At 46.7% G+C, this 19,909-nt stretch overlaps 1 protein-coding gene across 28 annotated transcripts in view; it reads right to left on the bottom strand.

Moving 5' to 3' along the window:
- Cux1 (cut-like homeobox 1) overlaps positions 1-19,909 on the bottom strand; it is a 334,105-nt gene that overhangs the window by 92,681 nt on the left and 221,515 nt on the right. For all 28 annotated transcript variants that reach the window (XR_010056362.1, XM_063270998.1, XM_063270996.1 and 25 more), the window contains 2 exons: positions 19,667-19,743; positions 17,002-17,068 (listed from right to left, as the gene is read on the bottom strand). Coding sequence is in view for 27 of the 28 variants with exons in the window: in XM_063270998.1 (XP_063127068.1) it covers positions 17,002-17,068; positions 19,667-19,743 (144 nt within the window). In the remaining variant the exon portion in view is untranslated. The remainder of the gene's footprint in view (positions 1-17,001; positions 17,069-19,666; positions 19,744-19,909) is intronic.

The raw sequence follows: 19,909 nt of genomic DNA, 5'->3' as shown, positions 1-19,909 counted from the left end.
GATCAGGAGAGAACGAGCTGGAAAAAGTCTACCCTTAGGAAAATGCCCTGACAGGAAGGGCCTTCCTAGGACCCAAGGCACTGAGAGCAGGCATGGCCTGTAGGGGGAGGCAAGGATGGAGATGCGGGTTGCAGTGTGAAATGTCAAGTCTAGTCACCTCTTAGCCGACACTAGTCTGGAGGGCCTTATTTATTTTTTGTTTGAACTCCTCTGAGTGAAGGCAAATGCATAGTTCCACACCTGTGCTGAATAGTTTTATGCCAATTTGTCACAAGCTAAGTCGTCAGAGAAGAGGTGGTCTTAAATAAGAAAATGCCTCCACAAGATCTGGCAGTAGGCAAGCCTGTAGGGCGTTTTCTTGGTGATTGATCAGGGAGAGCCCCCCAGCCCATTATGGGTTTTGCCACTTCTGGGCTGTGGTCCTGGGTTCTATAAGAAAGCAGGCTGAGGGGCTGTAGAGATTAAGAGCACTGACTGCTCTTCCAGAGGTTCTGAATTCAGTTCCTACCAACCACCAGGTGACTCACAACCATCTGTAATGAGATCTGATGCCCTCTTCTGGTGTGTCTGAAGACAGCTACAGGTACAGTGTACTTACATATAAACAAATAAATAAAAGAAAGCAGGCTGAGCAAGCCATGAGAGCGAGTCAGTAAGCAGCATCCCTCCATACCCTTTGCATAAATAAGCTCTTGCCTCTAGATTCCTGTCCCCTGTCAGTTCCTATCATGACTTCCCTGATGATAACAGTGATGTGAGAATGTACATTCCCCTGCAATCCATTTTTTGGTCATGTTTTTTCATTACAGAAACTAGAAGGCCCAACTACGACAACATTCTACCATGAGGGAAGCATGGCTCCCAGAGCCCAGGCTAGGTAAATGTCTGCCAACATTGCAGGTTTGGGAGAAAAGGCCATAAATGCATGACTGATGAGCACTCAAGATAAGATATGCCCGGGAGAGGTTGCCAGCATCTCCTCGGGCTCCACTGCAGAGCTGGCTACAGCATTTGGGAGGCGTGGGGAATCAGCCAGGCCTGGGTGAGCAGGCAGACCCTGAATGCGTTCAAGGAGGGCAGCTCCTTGTATTCCAGGAGGGTCTTCAAGATGGTGCCTTCTTTCCTTGGTTCTGCTAACCAATTTTCATACTATTCCATCTTTTGACTGGAAAAGGTTGGCACACCAACTTCTGTCTTCCACATCATTCAGCTGTTTCTTTGCTTTTTTTTAAAAACTCACTTAAAGATAAGATTTATATATTTTGTGTGTGTTTGGGTGGGGGTATGTTGTATTTATGGAGGACAGAGGACACTTTTATGGAACCAATGCTTTCCTTTCAGCATGTGGGACCCAGGGATTGAACTTAGGTCCTCAGGTTTATTGGCAAGCACCATTATCTGATGATCAATCTTGCCTGTCCCTTATTCTTTAAACACACACAAACACACACACACATAAACACACACACACACACACAGAATAAATTTAAAAAAAGTAAAGCAATTTTGAAAAACAAAGTAAAATGCCACCTTGTCTCACTAAAACAGGAAGGTACTCTCTGCTGTTGGAAGGAATCCCTAAAAGTGAAGTCAAGTTTCCCATTGGTGGGTCAGACTCACTTTGGTTGCTAAGCAATCACAGAGCTGAGCGAAATATTTAATGAGATAATGGAGCTGTGCATCTCATGGTGAGGACACTCATGGCTTTCCTAGGCTCAGAGGAGACTGACAACAGTGCTCTGCTGTGCTAGGACAGAGTGACTCAAAACCTTAAGCCTGTGGTGGCGATACCCAGACCCAGAGAGGCTATCATTCCCAGAGGCTATTGTCAGGGAAGGAACAAGGCTTGTCCCAAAGTTTACATTATTATTAATAATAAATTTCTGTTACAGGTTGTAATCTCCCAGTCTGGCCTCAAACTTACTATGTAGCTGAAGACAACTGCTCCTGCCTCCGCCCACAATATCCAGTTTATGTAGTGGCGGGGATGGAGCCCAGCGTTCAATGTATGCTGGGCCAGGGCACCGTGTGAGCTACAATGCTGAACCCCAGCCCCTCTCCAGAGATAATCACTTTATGCCTGCTTTCAGTCTTTAGAGAACACAACTAGTTACAACTAAATTGCTTTCAGCAGGGTCTCCTGCTTGGATGGCAGGTATGCTACACCATGCTGTGCCCTGCTAGCTGGGGACTTCCGTACAATCCGGAGCTCTGTGTGAGCATAGCTGAACCGACTTGGTGGGTTCTACACTGCTCCACTAGGTTTTGATGAATCTGCCTTTGATGGTTAGTTCTTGTCAACTGGACAACTGGACACAAACCAGAGTCTCCTGGGAAAAGGGAGCCCCACCTGAAGAACTCCTTCATCTGACACACCTATAGGCCAGCCAGTGGGTCACTTTCTTCATTAATGATTGATATGGAAAGAACCAGCCCACTGTGGCTGGCGTCCCCTCCCCCACAGGTGATCCTGGAAGTGTAAACCAAACAAACCCTTTCCTCCCCAAAGTAGCTTTGTTTCCTGATAGCTCTAGAGAAGCAAACTAGGACATGCCCTCTCAAACATACTGCTGAACCTCACTGCCAACAAAATGAAGCCTACCCAACCACCTGTCCTTAGTAAGGACGCTGGAAATGTCGGGGTGGGTGGGTGGGTGGGGTGGGGAGCCACATCCGCTACTTCAGCAGGACAGGGACGAACTGCCTACAATACAGTTTCATAGCATGACAGTAAATCTTTGAGAGGCTTTGTTTTCATTCCTTCCTCTTCTCCCCGCCCCTCCCTTGTTTTTTTTTAGACTTGAGTAAAGCACTATAGCTCTTCCTGGCCTAGCTCTCATTTTGTAGTCCACGCTTACAAGAATCCTCCTGCCTCAGCCTCTGGGCTTCCAAGTGTGCATTCACCATATCTGGCTGTAAAGGGTTCTCTTCTTTAATGTTTTGGGACCCAAGCTGTCCTCAAACTGTAGTTCTCCTGCTTCTGCTTCCTGAGGGCTGGGGTTATAGGTGTGTGCCATTATGCCTGGCCACTCTTTCCATTTCAGAGTTCCTGAAGATTGGGAGATTGACATTTGTCTAAAATCTTTTCTATTTCAGAGTCTGTAACCCTGCACAAACTGCTCACTCAGCACCATTTGTTATCGGCCCCTCCTCCGCTCACCTTTTTGTGAGCTGACAACGAGGCGTCTGCTGTCTATTAACCCGCATTGTTTTATGTTCTTCCCTGACTCCAAATACAGGGCCATTTCATCAGGGCCTAGAATAGATATAGTGCATTCACTTGTTTCCCTGCGCATCATTTCAGGGTATTCTCCAGGCTAACATACCATTTTTATGACGAACTTCAAAGGACACGGTCAAGGTTGATGGAAAGGAAATTATACCCAGGCCAGACACCGTGTATTTCCTTTCGCACAAACCTCCTGAGTGCTAGCACCATCCGGCCCAGCGCCAGGCTGCCGCATATCTCATCGTCTTAGCCATCAGTGACGCCAGGAAAACAGTGTTCTCAGTCCTCCATGTCCTCACGTCCCACGTTTGCAGATTCCCCGTGTGTATCAACCTCATGTGGACCTCAAGTTTGCACCTCACTTGATAAGCAATACGGTGTATAACGACCCACAGAGCAGGCATCGGATTGTCTATTAGAAGTTCCAAATGGCGATTTGGAGAGTGTTCTGTGCAAATGCTACAGATCCTACTTTAGTCAATTATTGTTTACATGTATATTATATATGTAAGTCACAGGGAAATTGCAGGCGTCTGTTCTCTCACTGTGTGGGGTCCAGGGATCATACTCAGGCCTTGGCCTTGGCAGCAAGCACCTTCGCCTGCTGGGCCCTCTCACCTGCCCCTAATTATTACTACTATCATTTTGTCAGCCAGAAATTGAGACACTTAGGGCAGGGCCTGAGTCCAAGTTAGAAAGGAGAGGTTGGGGTAGATGGAGTCTGGCTCTGAGGAAGGGTGCTCTGTGATGGGGACTGTCATCCCTATAAAGGATGTGGGTTCTCTCTCCCAGCCTGGCACAAAGAGAAGGATCTGGGACAAGAACAGGGACAATCTGTAGCTGAAAAGCTGCCTCATGGCTTTTACTGTCAGCCGACAAGGTCTGGAAGCACTGCAAAGCCTCTGGTGTGTCTGTGAGGGACTGTGGAGATTGTTAACTGAGGTAGGAAGAGTGTGAGGACAGCAGAGGCGGGTGGGGTGGGACGTCCTGGGCTGAATGGAAAGGAGAAAGTGGGAGCCAGAATCAACGTTCCTTTGTAAGTGGCTACCATCAGATATTCTGTCACAAGAGAAAATTAATAAGCTACCTAGGACGTGGAAGACACATGTCAGTCAGAAGGAGGGGCCAGTTGGAGCCACAAGGAGTCAGCTGTGCAGGTCAATATAGTGACAGCCTTTCAGAGTGTCTTAAGCCCTTATATAACTGCATATAAGGAGAGCAAAGAGTCTGCTGGTATCCCCTGAATGCTTCTTGTTTCTTTACCTGGGGAGACTCACTGGGCTAGGAAGATGGCTTGGTTGGTAAAGTGCTTCCCTTGCATGCATGAGGACCTAAGTTGGATCCTCAGAACCAACATAACAAAGGCAAGCACTTGGAATCCCAGTAATGGAGAGGCAGAGAGACAGGCACTTCCTGTCCTTCTTGTTTAGCTGAACTGGTAAGCTCCAGGGAAAAGGGAGAGACTGTCTAAAAAACAAAAGCCCAAAAACCAAAACAAATACCCACCCCCCAACCAAAAAAAACCAAAGTTGGTTGGAGTCTGGCCTCTACATAAGTATTCACACGTGTGTAATTATACATATGCACAGGCACACATGCAGGAGGGGGAGGTGGAATCACACTGGTATATATTTCTATAACATTCCATACCGGATGTTGGCTAGTTTTAACTTGACGCTTAAGCTACAGTCGTTGCCGGGAGGGAACCTCAGTTGAGCTATTGCCTGGTAAGGTCTGGCTATAACAAGAGTTTATGTGGGGCATTTTGTTATTAGTGATGTGGGAGGGCCCAATCCATTGTGAGAAAACCATGAGGAGCAGGCAGCAGGAAGAGCTCCCCTATGACCTCTGCATCAGCCCCCTAGCTTCCTTCAATGGACTGAGTTAACATATAGAAGCCAAACGAACCATCTCCTCCCCAGGTTGCTTTTGGACATGGTGCTTGATCACGCAGTAGTAACCAGCTCTAACTAAGACAACAGTGAGGGACTCCTTGCCTGGTGTGGATTCTAGGTGTTAACTCCCTATTTCACAAGTCACCATATTGCTGGTGTTTGGCTTTAAATATATACATTTAGATTTTGTTAATAAAATATCCATCTCTTACTTTATTATGACTTTTTAATAAAAGATGAGTATCGATTTCTTTAAGTGCGTCTTAAGCATTTATGTAGCTAATGAAATGGATTTTCTCCTCTGACCTGCTAATACAATAAATTATACTAGCTGCCACTTGTCCCTATCTGTCTGTAGTGTACCAGGCATTTAGTGAGCTCTCAGGTCGGTTGCTAGTACTTTATTTAGTATTTTTATATAAATATTTATACATGGGTATGGCCTTTGGTTTCTTTTGTAATCTTGAGTGGATGAAGTTATAAAAACACCTTTTAGGGCTACAGAGCTGGCTCAGTACCTGTTGCTAACTTTGACAACCCGAGTTCCATCTTCAGAAAGAGGGAACCAGCTCTCAAATGCTGTCCTCTGACTTCCTCATACACACTTTACATGTGTGTCGGACAGACACGAAACAAAAGCTTAAACTATGTTTTATCATATTAGATTGGCTGTTCATGTACATGCAAGAGGATGCTTGGAGCTGGTTCTCCCCTATCATGTGAGAACCATGGGTCCCGGGAGTTTGAACAGGTCGTCACGCGTGGCAGGAGGTGCCGAGCTGCCTTGCTGTGTCTTGAGAATCATTTCTGAAGTCCACCACTCCTCTCTGAAGACAAGGAGCATTCACACAGATCAGACAACAGGCATGTGGCCACAACACCCACATCCACGGGTGCCTACTTATGCTCTTGCCTATGGCCTGGCTCCCTGGTAGCCTCTCCCAGTTTGTGGGCCTTTTCTATTCCCTCAGCAATGTTCCTTCCAGCCACTGTCAGCTGTAGGTGGCACAGTTGACCTGTGAGTTTTGAGCTCTGGAGTCTGTTGTCTGAGAGGCTGGAGTCTGCAGTAGGGACACATATGCTTCTTTCCTGACAATGGTTTTCACTTTCCCTAAAGTTTTTACTTACTTTTTGTCTTTAGACCACAGGGTCTCACTTATGTAGCAAGACTGGCCTTAAACTTGACCTTGAGATCTTAATCCTCCTGTCTCCACCTTCCTGGATTACAGGCATATGTGCACAATCAGAATTTCAGACAGACTCCTTCAAGTGTGCAGTGAACAATCCTTTGTTGTGGTAAGTTTCCTGGCAGTGGGGTTCTCACACCCCACTGTGCTGCTTGTAGCTGTTCATGAAGTACTGTCCCTGTGTGTCCTTAATGGGTGGCACTAACCTGCGGGTCAACAGGTGCAGGCCAAGCTCACGAGCATTCTTGTGGCTGTTGGCCTGGTACCTCCTTCCTGAGTGTTTTCTGCACTGCAGAGGAGGTCTTTGCCTTGGTGTATAAAGAGGTGAGGAGACAGGTCCAGGGTAGAGCAGTTGATGACCCATTCAAGGGCACAGGGAGCCCCAGGTCTAGGACGGACACCACTCTTACTTCAGGGCCACTAATTACCTTCTTCTCCCCTAAGTACTATGCTGGCATGGGAACTGTGAGGAACAGGGTGGGTGGCAGAAGCTAAGAATAAAAACCCAAACCAAAACACCAACATCCAACCTTATAGCTGAATACTGGTTATCTAGCGTTCTCAGCCCCTGCCACCCTGTCCTGACCCCATACCTCAACCCAAGTCCAGGATCACTCCCAGCCCCTCTCTCTCACATGATTCTGAAGACCTGCACACGCAGTCACGTGCGGCTCCCACAGCCCCTTCACAGTCCTGCCCTGAAGTTCTCAGATGGTGTTCTTCACCCCAGGCGAAGGGCTGGGAAGTGAAATTGCACAGGCAGGTCTGGGAGGTGGCTGAACATTTGTGGGGAAATACAAAGCCTTCTTCTAGCTGGCACCGAAAGTCTGCACTGGGGTATCACATAAATGGCTTTTTAGGGTAACTTGAAAATGAATAATTCAGAGGTTCCTAGTCTACTTGGGAAGTGTCAGACAGTTTGGCTGGGGCAGACTTGCTGGCCCCACACAGCCCATCCCTTCCCCTCAGTCTGACCTCATCGAATTTGGCCTCACATCTGTAAGGATGCCCTCCATCCTGTCTAATCACTAAAATACCACAGAGGAAGTTCACAATACTCCGATGGAAGGAAAAAAATAGAAAGGTTAATTGCAATATGAAGTTTTCCCTTGGAGTCAAGCAAACAGTAAATCAGGGCACTGTAGCAAGTCTATGCTCTTAAAAACACCCAACAATAAAGTGTCACGTGGAGGGAAATGGCTTGGCCACCAGGTTGTTAAATGATAGAGCTTTTTGTACAAGTCTGAATCTTAAAAAGTCACCTTCCCCCTTCCTCTTCTGGTGTGTCTAAGACAGCTACAGTGTACTCACATACATAAGATAAACAAAAATCTTAAAACAAAACAAAAAAACCCCAAAACAAACAAACAAACAAACCAACCATGGGGGAATTAAAACAATGAGGTAGATGGTCTATCTACAGAAAACCAATTTCAAAATGCCAGTAGAGAGAAAGCTAATGATGACATTCTGTATTTGCAGGTGCATTAAATATAAATAAGGGTAAATTTACTGTCTGAGCTAATTTATAAAACTTGATAAAATGACAAGAGGCACACTGTAGAAATGAGGTGAGTAAAGGCATTAGAAAAAAAAAACACACAACGGAAGCAGTCAGACAGTGCACAGACACAGAAATTAAAAACTGACGGCAACTTATCATGATAAAGATTTAGGCAGATGGAGTAAAATTACAGGCAGAAAGAAGCCAGGGATGTGAAATTCCTTATGTCTGACTTGCACCATGAAAATATTAGACAAACTGGGTCCTAATACGAAGACCGAGCTGGATGTGGTGCTGCTACCTCCAACCACAGGCCCTGAGCTCACAATCCTCCTGTCTCAGCCTCCCAGACCTGGGATTATAGGTGTGCAATGCCACATCTCACTCAAACATGATTCTGGAAATAACAGTTTACAGACCGGGGCTCATGCAGGCTAGGCTAACTTGCTATGCAGGCAAGGGTGACCTTGACAAACACACCACACTTCCAATTTATACAATAGTAGGAGTTAAACTGGGGCTCCTTACCAGGCAGGTGTGCACTCTACCCACTCAGCTTCAGTCCTAGTCCTAGAATGTCTCATATATTCATTTGCTAAGAACAACAATTCCTTCCAGGATCAGTTAATGTGATATTAAAGGGAATTCAAGTTTGTGCTACAGCAAGAGGTATGCTTCAGTGGGAAGCAAATGATGTGACAAGTGGCAGATCACTGAAGCGGTGCTGAGCCCTGGTCTAGGATGTGAGGGACTGACGGGAAAGCAGTAACAGTGCCGACAGATGAGGCTCCCCATCAGAACCCACCCTGGACCGTTGACAGCCTTCACACCAGGGGGAAGTCGCTACACCATACTTGCACATTAACAGTCTATAAAGATGTACTTCTTCTGGGCCCAGAATCAGATCTCTCCATAGACCCATGCTAAGTAGGCAAGAAGGAGGACAACCCTGGGCATCACCTCATCTGGGAGTTGGAGCACACCCGTGTGGAAGGGGAGCGATTCTGTGGGGCTGGCGTTGGCATGGGATGGAACTGCACTGTGCAGTGCCTGTGCTCAGGACTATGATCTGGGACCTGTCCTTGGGGGCAGGAGAAAGAGCCAGGGCAGGATCCAAGCAGAGCTGCTCAGAACAGGATTATTATATCTTGGACACTTTTAGCAGATCCTTGGATTCATCCAGGGAGAAACTAGCAGCGAGAGACAAGAAGATATAGGGAAAGTGACACTGAGAGGAAAAGGCCCAGATTATGGTGGTGTTAGTGTAGCTAAGAAACAAGGAATGAAGAGAGTCATGGGACTGGATGGATTAGACGGCAGGGTAGCAGAGAGTCAAGATGGACCCTGGGTTTCTGGGATGAGGGGAAAAAATGCATCTCTAGTGGGAGGGGACAGAAAGCAGACAGAAGGGAAGCTGCCTGTAGGGAAGAGGGAAGCTCTGGAAGGCAGTTTGAGATGCCCTCCATTCACATGTTCTGTCATCTACCTACTCATCCACCCTTTATTCATCCCATCTCTATCTGTCTGTCACCTCATTTGTCTGCCCAATTTATCTACCTACAGGCTTTTGTTACTGCTTCATAAGAAATACCTTGATCTGCTAATAAACTGTAAATAGTTCATCCATGTCTATCCACCCATTTGTTTCCTGTACCCAACCCCCTCTATTCACTCACCTTACCCATCTGTCCATCATCCTCCCTCTCACCTATCCATCCACCCATCCACCTATCCATCCACCCATCCACCTATCCATCCACCCACCCACCCACCCATCCACCTACTCCACTGACTTCTAATGTTTGTTATGGCTTAGCAAGAAATATCTATTAGGCATTTTCTACTCTACTTACACTGTAAATGTTTTATCCATCCTCATATCACTCTTATATCCTGTCCACCCTCCACCTCCAGAGAGCTTTGAATATCCCATAGGTTTTCTACTTTTGGCATCATGCTTAAAAAAGGCTCTCCCACCCACTTATTACATAAATCCCCACCTAAATAAAATCCGTCTTCGTGTTTTCATGATTGCTTGTACATTTATAGTTAAGGCATCCAGGCTTTAATTGGTAGGGAGTGCAGCCTTAGCTTATTATGCACATTCTCAGCCATTTGTTCTACTGCTCGCTGAAGACTCCATCCTTCTCCAACTTATTTAGGCTTGAACAATTTTTATATACAACGTGTTCTCCTTAATTTTGAAAACTTCAAAAATATAGAAAGTTCCTGAGGGGAAAATAACAATCAACCATACGGCCTAAACCAGAATTAGCCAGTGAATACGAATGGTCCCCTTCCCATTGTCAGGGACCAATTCTGGACTTCTGATTCCATTTGGGCTTTTCATAGGAGCTGGAGAGTCTCCAGTCTTCTGTATATTCTGTAAACCTTGCAAATTGTAAAGCTTTTTTAAGGGTGGAAAGATCACAAAAATACATCCAAGTAAGAACAGTCACAGTTAAAAAAGTAAAAAGGTAAAAATACACACTGTCTGATAAAATTCAGAGACCATGCCCTGCTTCGTGCTCCAGGCCGTTAGGAGAACGCTCCGAACATTACAGAGTTTTAATTTTCCCTCCCGACTCCTTAGGGTTATCTTTCTGCAGATAGGAGGGCACCAGTGTGGTTGTTGGGGGGTTAATTCTCACTGTGTTGAGTGCCCCCCAGCCCTCACTCTGCTCATCCGAGCATTAAATCTGTAAGCTCAGGAGAGCAATGCGGCTGGCTGCAAGAGCAATGCCAGAACGTTCGGCATTAAAAATTCATTCTGCAGGCTCGCTTCAGAACTGGCGGTCTGGCGGGGGAAATATGAGACACCCCACTGTCTTTCTGGCAAATGGAGACATTCCTCAACATCTAGCACCTTAGGAAGAGAATGAAAGGGCAAACAAGCCGTGAAGGAAAACAATGAGCTCAATTATCTGGCTGGGCTCTGGCTTTCCTATAGGAAACATTTCATTCTGCCTCCTAAGAGTTTCTTAAGTGAGGGACATGTAGACGGTGTAGATGGGGATTCCTAGGGCTGGATGGCGAGCTCCAGGTCACAGAGAGACCCTGTCTCCAAACCAAGGTGGATGATTTCTGAGGAACAACTGAGGTAGTCCTCTGCCTCCACAAGCATGCACGAACACACACACACATTCAACTACTATGTTTCTTACAAACTCTCTTAGAATGGAGGCCCTTCTTGTCCTTGGTGGGTATCCAACTGTCCAGTATCTCTCTTGGGTTAATGTAACCAGCCCAGAAGACCCGAATTCTCCAGGACACATGCATTTGGAGCTCCGCTGGACACTGAATACTGGGTTTTCTGCATGTTTTCCCGCCACTGCAGAATCAGTCATGGTGAACTAGCAAGGGCCCATATCCTGAACTAATGGTTCACACTTTAAAACACGCGTCTGGCACAAATATGGCATTTCTACACTAAATTATAGTTACTATGGGGTTACTAACTATACTAGTTTGCTTCTCTGTTACTGTGATCAAGAGCAACTTGGCAAGGAAAGGGTTTATTTCATCTCACAGCTTATGGTCCCTTCTGAAGGGAGGTCAGGGCAGGATCTCAAGGAAGGAGCTAAAGCAGAAACCACTGAGGATACAGATTACTGGCTTGTGAGACAGGGTCTCTCTATGTAGGCCTGGCTATCCTGGAACTCCTCACACAGACCCATTAGCTTCTGTCCCTGGAGTGCTGAGATTAAAGGCGTTCAGAGCCTGGCTTCTGCAGTAAATTTCGAGGGACACATTTATTAAGGCTTTAACAGTTCTGGAATAGTTTGAATGAGAAACTTTTGGTCCCCATAACACCAGCACCAAAATGGCAACTAATTCAAATTTCAAAATGTAGATAGAGTTCAGGGGCTGGGGAGATGGTTCAGTTGGTAAAGAGCTTGCTGTCCCACTATGAGCACCAAGTGAGATACCCAGAACCCATGATGAGAAAAGGCTGGGCATGGTGGTGAACACTGGAATTCCTAGCTCTGGGACCCTAGACAGGAGCTGACCCTGTAGTTCAGAGTCCAGTTCAGTTGGTGAGTTCCAGGATATTAAAAGGCTTTGTCTGAAATAAAAGGAGTGTGTGTGTGCGGATGGTCACCCGAGGAAAGACAGGCTGTTTTCTAACAGCTTACACATGTGCTCCTTTACACACGGCACAGGCTGGTACACACACAGACACGCACAGTAATAGTCAAATGTCTGCTGGGCCAACCTCTTCTTTAGGTCAGACCCCAGGAGACTGGGACAGGAAAGTCCTCGGAGACCAACACTGAGTTTTAGATGTGAAGCAGGACCCTTATGCAGGATGGAATCCTACCAAATGCACTAATGCCTCTGGAAATAAGGCAGGTTCCACTGAAATCCTTATTCAGGTCCAAACCCTCAAACATCAGACAGGATTGCGTCTCTGTTTTTAGGGAAATTAATCCAACCAAGATAATTACAGCAACTCACTGGAAACTGATGACTCATGAGAAAGATGGAAAACAATTACATTCTTAAAGTGACAGGGGACAGAGTGCTGCTGAGGTTTCAGGATACTTCCCTTCGGTCTTTCCAAATTTACTGAGGTGTAGTGTAAGGAGGATCACAGCCAGCCTTGGCTACATAAAGTTCAGAGCCAGCCTGGGCTACAGATTGAGATGCCTCCCCACCCCTGCAAAGGCTGGATGTGTAGTATATGTTTATGTTTTTAATCCCAGCATTCAGGAGGCAGAGGCAAAGTGCGGTGGATCTTAACAAGTTTGAGACCCGGTTCACACAGTGAGTTCCAGGCTGGCCAAGGCTACTCCCTGTCTCAAAGCACCACAGAAACAAACAAGCAAGCAAACAAAAGGGAGGTGTGACAGCTGGAGAGATGGTTCAGCAGTTAAAAGCACTGGTCGCTCTCTCAGAGGACCCAGGCTCAGTTCAGTTCCCAGGAGACACAGGGCGGCAATCAGCCTTTCATGTCTCTCATGGAGGTTTGATGCTCCTTACTGGACTCCTTGGGCACTCGGCATGCAACAGTACTTCTAGCTGAATGGAGGAGGCAGCAGCCTGCTTGGGTGCTGCCTGTCCATGCCTCATTCATGCAGTTAACGTAGTATAAGCTTTCTCAATGACTGCCATAAACAGCAAGAGTGGTGACATCTGAAAACCCACCAGGAACAGTCCAGAAACATCTGTACGCAGGCTGCTGCCACCTCTGCTCACCAGCATGCCAGTCATACTTCCCATGGGACAGTCATGCTGGGAGCCATGCCTGCAAATCAGAGTTTGGGTTCTCTGAGCAATCAGCTACTGACTAACAGGAAGTCTTGTCTTTTTCAGAGCGTGCTGCAGGGTATGAGACACACTTGTCACACACTGTACAAAGAGCAGACTTTGAAATGAACCCAAGCATTTCTTCATCAATGTTGCTTTTGTAACGTATTATGGAAGCATTTGCATATATACTATCCATTAAATACAAGCAGAGGTGAGGAATATAACATGCAGAAGTGTAAGAAATATGACATTTTCTGATAGGAAAGTTTGGGAGCAACTAAGAGTAACCTTAGATATAGAAAGATTATGTCTGCCTTAGGATTCATTCCTCTCCCTCTTCTCTCCCTGGTGGGAGAGGGACTTGAACCCAGCGCCTTGAATATATTGGGCATACACTCTAGTATGCTATACTCATCTTCTTTTAAGATTGATGTTTTTTAGTTTTCTGAGACAGAATTTTATAGTCCAGGCTAGCCTCAAGGTTGCTTGGTAGCTCTGGATGATTTTTAACTTGTGATCTCTTGGCCTTAACCTCCTGAGTGCTGGTGATTGAACCCAGGGCATCTTCTACACATGCGGCTAGGCTAGGACTGCAGCCTCGGAGCCACACCTCCAGCCTCTACCTTAGGTAGAAGGGATCTAGCTTTTCATCGCAATTTAAACTTGTCTTCACTGAACTCTGCCCTGGTGGTCTAGAAGGTGTTCCACGACCCTCCTTCTCCACCCCAGGCCCACTGCGGAGGGAAAACTGAAACAATAAAGCCTAGGGCTTGCTAGAGAGCTTGATGGATAAAAGTGCTTTTCTGCCAAGCCTGGTGACCTGAGATCCATCTCTGGGCTCCACATATTAGAAGAAGAGAAAGAAGTGGTTACTAAAAGTTATCCTCTGACTTCTCTGCATGTGAGCACCACAACACATCACACACACACACACACACACACACACACACACACACACACACACACACACTGCAGCACGGGTGGAGAGAAGTGGGTGGCGCCGTGAGCATCAGGCTCCTCTCAGGGTGATGTTGCCTGCTGAAGACAGCCCCAGGGAGAGTGGTAAAATTCATGCTCACAGACTTCCTAAGATGCTGCTTTAAGGTCCTTAAGGTGCTACATCTGCCTTTGCTATGGGACACAGAGAGAACGGGATTCCAGGGTGACCATTTGAGGAGGTACATTAAAAAAAAAAAAAAAAAAGCAGAAATAATCCATTTATTTAACCCAGCAATAGTTATAATGTAAGGGCCTGCAATCCGCTCACACAACAACTGTTTGGCAAGCCCCCCTGTGTTCCAACAAATATTAAACTGTACTTGCCATTTGTCTACGGAATCTTGCATTAATAAACATGAAGAAGAACACTTTACCTCCCACTCTCAGCGATGGGACCAAACAAAGACCAGCTGTACTCATCAATGGGGCCTTGTTCTGTGCATAAAGGCTAATTACATTTTGCTTCAAGCCTACACATGGAAAACTTTACTGCCACTGTCCCTATCACAGCCAGCCGAGCAGTCCCAGCTGACGCACAGCTGAAACGACTGCAAAAGCAGCAGTTAGGGATGGGGGTGGAGGGCTCCAAGTGGCCTTGTTGCCTTTGACCTGTATTCCCTTCCCCCGCAAGGGTCTTGGGTAGCCCAGATTGGCCTCTAACGATATAGCTGAAAATGAGCTTTAACTCCTCCCCTTCCTGGCCTCCACCTCCCAAGTGCTGGGAGTGGGTGCATGTGCCCTATACCTGCTTCTTAGTTACTGAAGGCCAAACCTAGGGAGGGCCTTGTGGATCCTGGGCAAGTGCCCTGGCCATCAGCTGAGTTATATCCCCCAGTCCCCGTGGCTTCTTTTTAAATGGGGATGGTCAATGGTCTGAATGACTGACAAGCAATGTGTATCCTATAAACTGACAGGAAATCTACATGGGGTTCTGCTGTGAGTGTTCCCAGTCCTTATAGGGCCGGTTCTCCACACTCCATCCCTCTCCACAGCCCCAGTGCTAGAGGCCCTGGAGGCCACAGTGTATATGGGGAACAGAGAACTCGCTCTCCCAGCAGCCTTTACCTCAAAGTCTCTGTTCTTCTGTCTCCCACTCCCTTCCCCGGGTCTCCGTTAGTCCTTGGCGCAACACTCTACTGAGTTTTTGGAGATGCTTAAGGCTGTCCCAGAACAGATTTCTCCCTAGCATCCATGGGAATAAAAATATGTCTGGTTCAACAAAATACAAGGAGGTTGCACCTGAAGCAGAGAATGAGGTGACAGTCCTCCTAGAACTGAGAGGAGGACAATGCAGAGGAGGTAGCTGTGCGCTGTATTTAGTTTGAGAGAGGGTCTTGCTAAATAGCTTAGGCTGGTCTAGAACTTGGAATCAACCCCCAGAGTTCACAGGTGTGTGCCGCCACACTTGCTTTCTCTGGTGCTTCGTTCTGTTTTAAGCTCAGGCTCCTTATGTAGTCAGGGGCAGCAGAAGTCCTAGTCCTGCTCCCTCTTTCCTGGTTTTATGTGATGACACAGATGGATCCAGAGCTCCATGAAGAGGGATGCAGTTTCTCAACTGAACTACACCCCCGGTCTCCTCTGGTGCCCCCAACCCCACAACCGCGCGTGCATGTGTGTGTGTGCGCACGCGCACATGAGCATGGAGGCCAGAGGTCAATCTTGAGTACTGTTTCTCAGGAACATGATTTTACCTTTGAAGTCAGGGTCTCTCTCTCTCTCTCTCTCTCTCTCTGGGTCCTGAGCATCAGTTACTATAAGTTGGGTGGCCAGGGAGCCCCAGGGATCTGTCTGCCCGTTTCTACCTCCGCAGTAAGCAAGTCCAGCTTTTATCCAGGTCTTCATGCTTGCAAGCAAGCACTCCATGGTCTGAGCCACCTTCCTAGCTCTACTCCTTTCTACTCAGAGAAATTAAATTTTAGCCCAGGCTAGCTGAAGTTCAAACTTTCCATATTCATCAGCCCACAGTACCCATGGGCACAACTTTCAAAACCATGGCAGGTCTTTCAAGAGGCCAGAGTGGCCTGGTTGTTTCACAAACCCCTTACACCTGGATAGCACAGCCTCACCAGGTCTGGTACGCCCCCAGCTACTTCTGAAGCAGATGCTTGAACACAAGAATTTGAAATCAGCCTAAGTAGCACAGTGTAACTCCTGCTCAGAACAGCACAGAAAGGAGGACTGGGACTGTAGCTCAGTGGGTAAAGCACTTGCCATGCAAGCAGAACTATGATTTAGAGCCCTAGTAGTCACCTGAATCCCAGACGAGCTGCCTGAACCTGGCAGTGGGAGGCAAAGGCAGGATAGCCCCAAGCAAGTGGCTTTGCCAGTGAGTTCTGGGTTCAAGTGAGAGCCCCTGACATGACATATACGGTGGAAACCACTGAGGCAAACATCTGACTTCCACCCTAGGTGCACACATGAGTGTATGTTCCCATGCATAAGCTCATACACGAATGAATACTGAAAATGCTCAAATCCATAAAATAAAATAATATAAAATAAAAAGTCAGATGCGGTCGGTCACATCTGTAATCCCAGCACTTCTATAGTGAGATAAGAGGGGGAGACAGGAGGCTCACCTAGAGGCTTACAGACCAGCTAGCCTAGACTATACAGCAGGGCAGAAACAAGAAGAGAAACCCTGCCTGATCAAGGACTGACTCACTGAAGGTGTCCTCTGACTTCTCCATGTGCAAACCCACACCCACGCCCACACCCACACAGAGAGGGGGGCAGGCAAAGACTAGGTTTCTCTGTAATGAGGAAGAGAATTTTCAGTGGGAAAGGATATGACGCAAGGGGCTTATTGTGCTGACACTGTATCTTGGCAGCATGACAGGAGGTTGAGCATCTCCTAAGCCGTCTTCTGTGGATTAGCGGCAGCAGGGTTTGACCCAATGCAGAAGCCGAGGGCGCCGCTGCGCAGACACTTACTTTGCAGTGGTTTCTTCATCGTATTTGGTTTTCAGGTCAAATAATTCTGTTCGAGTTTTTTCCAGGGCTAAAAGGCAAGGACAGAAACCACGATATAAGACACCAATCTTGTTTAAGACAGGGTTTATGTAGCCCAGGCTAGCCTTGAACTCATTAGACAGCCAAAGATGACCTATCTGCCTGTACCTACCGAATGCTCAGATTACAGGCCTGCGCCACCCCCCACGCCTGCTTTGTGAGATGCTGGTCCTCAAGTCCAGGGGTTGCTCTCCTGACTGAGCTCCATCCCCATCTCTTTAAGGTTGCTTTTCTAAAGAGGGGGTTTCATGTACCTCAGGCTGGCCTTGCATTCTGGCTCTCCCTGGGTATAATTCCCCAGTGATGGGATTACAGGTATGGTCCATCAAACCCAGCTAGGACACCAATTGCTCAAAGTAAAAGGGGAAAAGTCCACACGGATGAGAGACAGCAGGAATGGAGAAGAAAATGTCCCTCACTCTCTGCAAGAGCTTCCTTCACCAGAGAACTCCCGTCCGTGGTTTGCTGCGTAGACTTGCAGCTTTTATCAACCAAAGCCATTTCTATACACAAATGCATATGCAGTTGCATCCTTCGTGTCTCCATTAATCACAGAGCAAGTATATGAGGGAGGGCACATATAATTACAGCGGAGCTGAAATATTCTGACTCCTTGGAAGGCAATATGGCGACTTATCATCACATGACTTGCAAGTGCATGGTAATGCTAGTGTGCTATCTATCAGCCAGGTAAAAACGCGTGCACGGTGAGTAACTGTAAGTAACTGCTACGAGTTTATGCATTTCCTATATAATCCTTCAAAAGGTTTAGTGTGCAGATATGCTCGCATCTGTGTGTGCATGTGTGTGTGCGTGTATGTGTGGAGTCCAAAAGACAGACTTGAGTGCTGTTCTTCAGATGCCATCCACCTTGTTTTTCTCAAGCGGGATCTCCCATTGCCTGGAACTCACCAAGTAGGTTGCACTCATGGTGAGCAATTCACAACTTCCTATAAGTCCACCCTAAAGGAATCTGATGCCTCTGCAGCCAACTGTATTCACGCGCACACACACACACACACACACACACACACAAAAGTTTATTTTGTAGTAGGAGCAGAACCTCACTATGGACTGCCAACTTCATTAAAGAACAAGACATAGTGCATGCTGAAGCAGGAGGATGAGTTCCCGGCCAGCTTAGGTTACAAGGTGAGATCTCCTCTCATTGAAGGGCTGGTCAGCCACAGTCTTTGTAGCACTCACATGTTCACATTACCAAGGCAAAACTGTCTAGTATCACATTTCTCAGAATGAATCCCATCCATCCATCCATCCATCCATCCATCCATCCATCCATCTCCATAAATGTGATGATAAGAATATTTTCTGAGGTTCCTCTTTTCACTTAGTGGTGTAGAATAGAAGTTTTTCCATGTCAAGACATAGGTAGAACAATTAGTTTTACTTTTAAGATACTCAGAAGGGAAGCTTCCAGGTAGAGAACTGAACATGCCTGTCCCTACATACCACACAGCCATGCTCCCATTCCTAAGCACATAATGCCTGTGATCATGTTCCTATACCCTCAGCAATGATGGCATGACCTGTTTTTAAAGAGCTGACAGTGTGATAGACAAAACCATCTTTCACTGATGGTTTATCTGCAAATCTCTGACTGTTAAAACCATTAGCACTTCCCCTGTATGAAGTACATTGCTTCTGGGAGCTGCCCATTCCTTCCTTCACTCTTCTACTGGACTGCTTCTTCACTTTCTGAAATTTATAAGTTCTATATTTATATAGCAAGCAGTGTGTAGACATATGGGTATACACACATATATGTGTAATGTGATGACTGAAAGAAAAAGGTTTTGTCTCTACTAGGCAAGTGGTCTCCAGGTGAACCACACTTGAAGGGCAGGGCCTCTACCACTGAGCCACGCCCCCAGCCCCTCCCTGGGGGATTCTAGGCAGGAGCTCTACCACTAAGCCAGACTCCTAGCTCCTCAACTGAGGGATGCTAAGCAAATGCTCCATTGCCGAGCTATAGTTTGGTGGTTGCAGTTTTTGGACATTTACTCATTTGACTGTTAAACTGCTTGTGACTATTTTTTGTCCCTCTAACATTTGTGTTCTAAGTTGGATCATCATGTAGTCTCCTTTTTCTCCTCACATTTAAAGATACTGTGCTGCTTCCTTTTCAGAAAAGGAAGCAAAAAAAGAAAGGCAAACTTTGGTATAACCTTTTTTGGTATCTTTTAGAATTTAAAGGTTCTGTTACTGCAGTTCTTAACTTCATTTTGAGTAGAACTAAGTCCCCCCACCCCCATTATTGTTCCAAATGAGATGTCAGTTCTTGACAGTTTGGTGATTTAGAAGTGTTTGTTGGAAAGAACAGGAAGGATTGCTGGGGCAGGGAGGGAAAAGGCAGGAGAGCCACCCACATCTACATTTAGCAATCAGTACAGTGACTAATGCAGCCAGGTAGAGCAGCCTGGGGCACAGGCTTCAATTGTGTGAGCTCAAGGCTCCTAACTGCAGGATCCCCAGGAGCAACAGGTAGCAGAGGGCTGGGAACAGGCCATGAGACTGCCCATGCTCGCCCACTTCCCACGTGGCTGCAAATAGGATGGAGAGCTCGAACCTGTTTGCAGAGTCTGGAGTTTGTGCTCAGCTTCCTCCAGCTTTGAGGTGGTGGACATCTGTGTCTCTTGCAGCTTTCTGGAAAGAATTAAAAAAAAAGAGACAATGAAGCCAAATTGGTCAGCTTGTTTTGACTACTGAGATAGGCTGTGTGCCCTGAGCCCCACTGATCAGCATGCTTCTTTCTCTGGAAGGCCCAGCTGGAGGCAGGCTCACAGCGCAGCCTGGATCTCTGCACCTCAAC

Source organism: Rattus norvegicus, chromosome 12, assembly GCF_036323735.1.
Source record: "Rattus norvegicus strain BN/NHsdMcwi chromosome 12, GRCr8, whole genome shotgun sequence".
Taxonomy (NCBI): Eukaryota; Metazoa; Chordata; class Mammalia; order Rodentia; family Muridae; genus Rattus; species Rattus norvegicus.
This window is presented reverse-complemented; position numbering and strand designations above follow the sequence as displayed.